This window comes from Sinocyclocheilus anshuiensis, unplaced genomic scaffold (assembly GCF_001515605.1).
Source record: "Sinocyclocheilus anshuiensis isolate Anshui unplaced genomic scaffold, SAMN03320099.WGS_v1.1 scaffold643, whole genome shotgun sequence".
NCBI classification, from domain to species: Eukaryota; Metazoa; Chordata; class Actinopteri; order Cypriniformes; family Cyprinidae; genus Sinocyclocheilus; species Sinocyclocheilus anshuiensis.
In genome coordinates, this window is record NW_015551067.1 from 1,022,706 (window position 1) to 1,026,333 (window position 3,628).

Genomic DNA, 3,628 nt, shown 5'->3' on the forward strand with positions numbered 1-3,628 from the left:
TGAGGAAAAAAAATTAACTTAAATGATTTTAGCAAATGGCTGCAATATAACAAAGAGTGAAAAATTTAAGGAGGTCTGTATATATATATATATATATATATATATATATATATGTAATTTATTCCTGTGGCCACAAAGCTGAATTTTCAAGACAGAATTTTCCATTTTTAAGAAACATTTCTTACTATAAATGTTCAAAACATATTGAAAACTGTGCTGCTTAATATTTTTGTGAAAACCATGATTAAGGATTTTTTTTTTGATGAACAGAACATTTAAAAAAGGCATTAATTTTAAATAGAAATCTTTTGTAATATTATAAATGTCTGTACTGTCACTTTTGATTAATGCATCCTTGCTAAATAAATGTATTAATTTTCTTTTATTTTTAAATCTTACTTTTGAAACAAATTAACAACGAGCAAGTATATTTAACATTAAATTAACATTAACATACAGGAATAAATGCAATACAAATGACAGTTGTTCATTGTTAGTTTATGATACTTAATGCATTAACTAATGTTAACAAATTTAACCTTATTAAAATATTACCATTTTATATTTTTTAATATTTAGCATTTATTATGCGCCTTTTCCATTTTACACTTTTAATCAAGCACAGCTTTGCCATTTTTCTCTGCCAAATGCCATTCACTTTTTTTATTTATTTATTTTATTTTTATAAAGTGATTTATAGCACCCTACTTGCAGAAAAAAGTTCAACATCAAGCAACTTGCGCTGTACCTTTCTCGAGGGCAAACAACAAGACTGTCATTTCAATTTTCCATCCAAAATAAGACACCAACTAAAACATTTGCGCAAGGAGCTTGAATCCCTAAATATGACCAGGCCCACAAAGAATCTGCAATATTTATTTACTTATTTATTTGCGCTGAATTTGGGGGAAAACGTCTCAGGTTACTTATTTAACCATGGTTCCCCGAGTAGGGAACGAGACACTGCGTCCTCTAGGGGTCGCTATGGGGGACGCCTCATCGTGACCCGTGTCTGAAGCATACATTGAAAAAACACCAACTTGTTGGCCGGCGACAGCCATGACGGCACTACCGGTGCGACTATAGTATAACTAGGCGCTGGGAGCACACATCATTCAATGGTATACCCACGCCAACATGCTGAGGGGAGTGCATGCCAGAACCATGGCGAGCACTAAGTACCAACTCTACCATATTGCTATGGGAGTCGCCCCTGGGACATTAGACGGCTGTCAGTGACGTTATTCCCTACGGCCAAAGGCCTAGGCTACATACCCCAAAATACTTACCTGTTAGGGCCAGACTCCTGGGCCCGGGGTAGAGCTCAAGGCTTGGAATCAGGAATAGATTCCTTTAAGGGAATACGACCAAGAGCCTAGAATCATACTAGTCTTGGCCTGTCACACAGGGGCTACCGCACGTTTCTCTTTGTATGTGCTGAAGGAACTGTCTCAACAGACCCTTAGTAGCAACACCCTGTTAAGTAGGTATCCAGAGGATACATAGGAGGAGTGGTGCCCAAGGCGGAACCGGGGTTTTAAACCACTCAGAAAGACATGGCTGTCGCCGGCCAACAAGTTGGTGTTTTTTCAATGTATGCTTCAGACACGGGTCACGACGAGGCGTCCCCCATAGCGACCCCTAGAGGACGCAGTTCGAAGTTCCCATGAAAGGGAATCTAGATTTCCTGCGGATTTGTCTCTACTAGACACCACAATTGCAAAATCTAAACTAATATTGAACACTGAAAAAACTGAAAATGATTCACTTCAGGTTGCTTTTATGTGGAGAATGTGAACTAGTAGCTTTCGTGTAAATTTGAGATATTTTTGAAATGAATATAAATGTATTGTATATGACTTTTTGTGACCTCTAAGCAAATATTGGGATGCAGGTGTTTCTAACTAATCAAAGAATCAATATAAAGATCAATATACATCAATAGCTGAAAAATCAGTGGCTTATGATCATGCCATTGGCTAAGCTCTTATAAAAATAGTTGCGTGTGAGCAAAAAGGATGTGGGTAGCAATTCTGGGGGTCAGACTGACCTTTGTGACATCAGAGGACAGCAGGCTGGCTGTATCTTTGAGGCGTGAGATGGAACTGTGACACAGACCTCCTATCACCGCCATCAGAGTATTGAAATTCTGTAGGGCTCTCAGCTTCTGCTCAAAGGAACAGATGGGAAAAAGGCAGTGAATCGTACCCTTACATTTTCTCTATGAATGCATGGCAACATTGAGTTGCTTACATCCTCTTTCCTGTAAACGCACTTGTAAGCTACAGTTATGCAACAGTCCTCCCAAACCATTTCCCAATACAGGAACATTACTCACGACTGCACACTTATATCAGATTTCCTCACTACCACATTATTTGACGCATTTGCTTATTTCCTAGGTGTTTTCTTTGGATTATCTTGTTCGTACATTTATGTTTGTGTGGTTAAAAGTAGGGCAGCACACAAAGCACACATGATGTAATTGTTTCCTCTCAACATTAAATGTCCAGCATCCTTAAAGTGAGCTGTCTTACTGGCATGTCCTGATAGATGTCGATCATCAACCCATTTGATGAATTTCCATCATTTTGAATGTTGTAATAAAAAACGTCATGCCTTCAGTGTCATGCCGTAAAATGTTTTAAATGAGTCAGACACCTCACGGACAGATATCACAGGCAACCTCAAAAATGAATTGCAGCAGATTTGGAGTAAAACCACATATTTTGACATGCTAGGGCCTCTCTCTACAGTACATTTTAGGTCAGTGTCTTGATAGCACATTATAGCAGAGCATTACTGAAACATACATATTTCAGCATGTACTGTACAATCCTTTCATTTTCAGATCCACAACATAATGCAAAAGTGGCTGCTCACTTTTTAATGACTTTGGTTGGGGAAGTATTTATACAATTAATTTTTATCCTTAAAAAAAATCTTTAGTAAAGAGTTAAAAGCCATGAACCAAACTAATCAGCTCTGAAATTAATTGCAAATGTTGATTAGAAGCGAAAGGTTACAAAACTGAAAAAAGACTAAATTTAATGAACTAGGAATTCCATGAAGCAATGCCAATGATGTAATCAAAACAGTCAAGCAGCACAGTGATCAATGATGACTAAACAATTATTGATTATTAATTATATTAACTATTGATTATAGGTCATTTATTTTAAGAATAGAAAATATATAGTTTGTCACAAAATGTCACTAAATACTGAAAAATGCTGTAGAAACAATTATCACTCAGAAACTGCTAGTAAATTCCGCAAATAACAATGAAATGAATACAATGAAATGGTAAAATATTGATTAAAATTTTAAAGTAGAAAGACTAAAATGTTATTTTCTCGTAAAATGTACTCCAACTCTATTTGTTTTATCTACAACCTGCTAAAAATAAAAAAAATTGATGAAACCAGCTTAAGTTGGTTGCCTGGTTTTAGCTGGTCTTCCAGCCTAGTCATAGCTGGTTTGCAGGTTGGCTGGTTTTAAAATGGTTTTGACCACTTCTTTAGCTGATCTTAGTTGATCAGGCTGGAATAAAAAGCTAAAACCAGCTCTCTCTCTCTCCGTGTGTGTGTATACATGCATATATATATATATATATATATATATATAT

At 36.3% G+C, this 3,628-nt stretch overlaps 1 protein-coding gene across 1 annotated transcript in view; it reads right to left on the minus strand.

Annotated features, from left to right (window-relative positions):
- The window catches only part of LOC107662146 (RAS guanyl-releasing protein 1-like), a 33,901-nt gene that overhangs the window by 13,338 nt on the left and 16,935 nt on the right, over positions 1-3,628 (minus strand). The window contains exon 8 of the mRNA XM_016452068.1: positions 2,051-2,167. Within this exon, the coding sequence (XP_016307554.1) occupies positions 2,051-2,167 (117 nt within the window). The remainder of the gene's footprint in view (positions 1-2,050; positions 2,168-3,628) is intronic.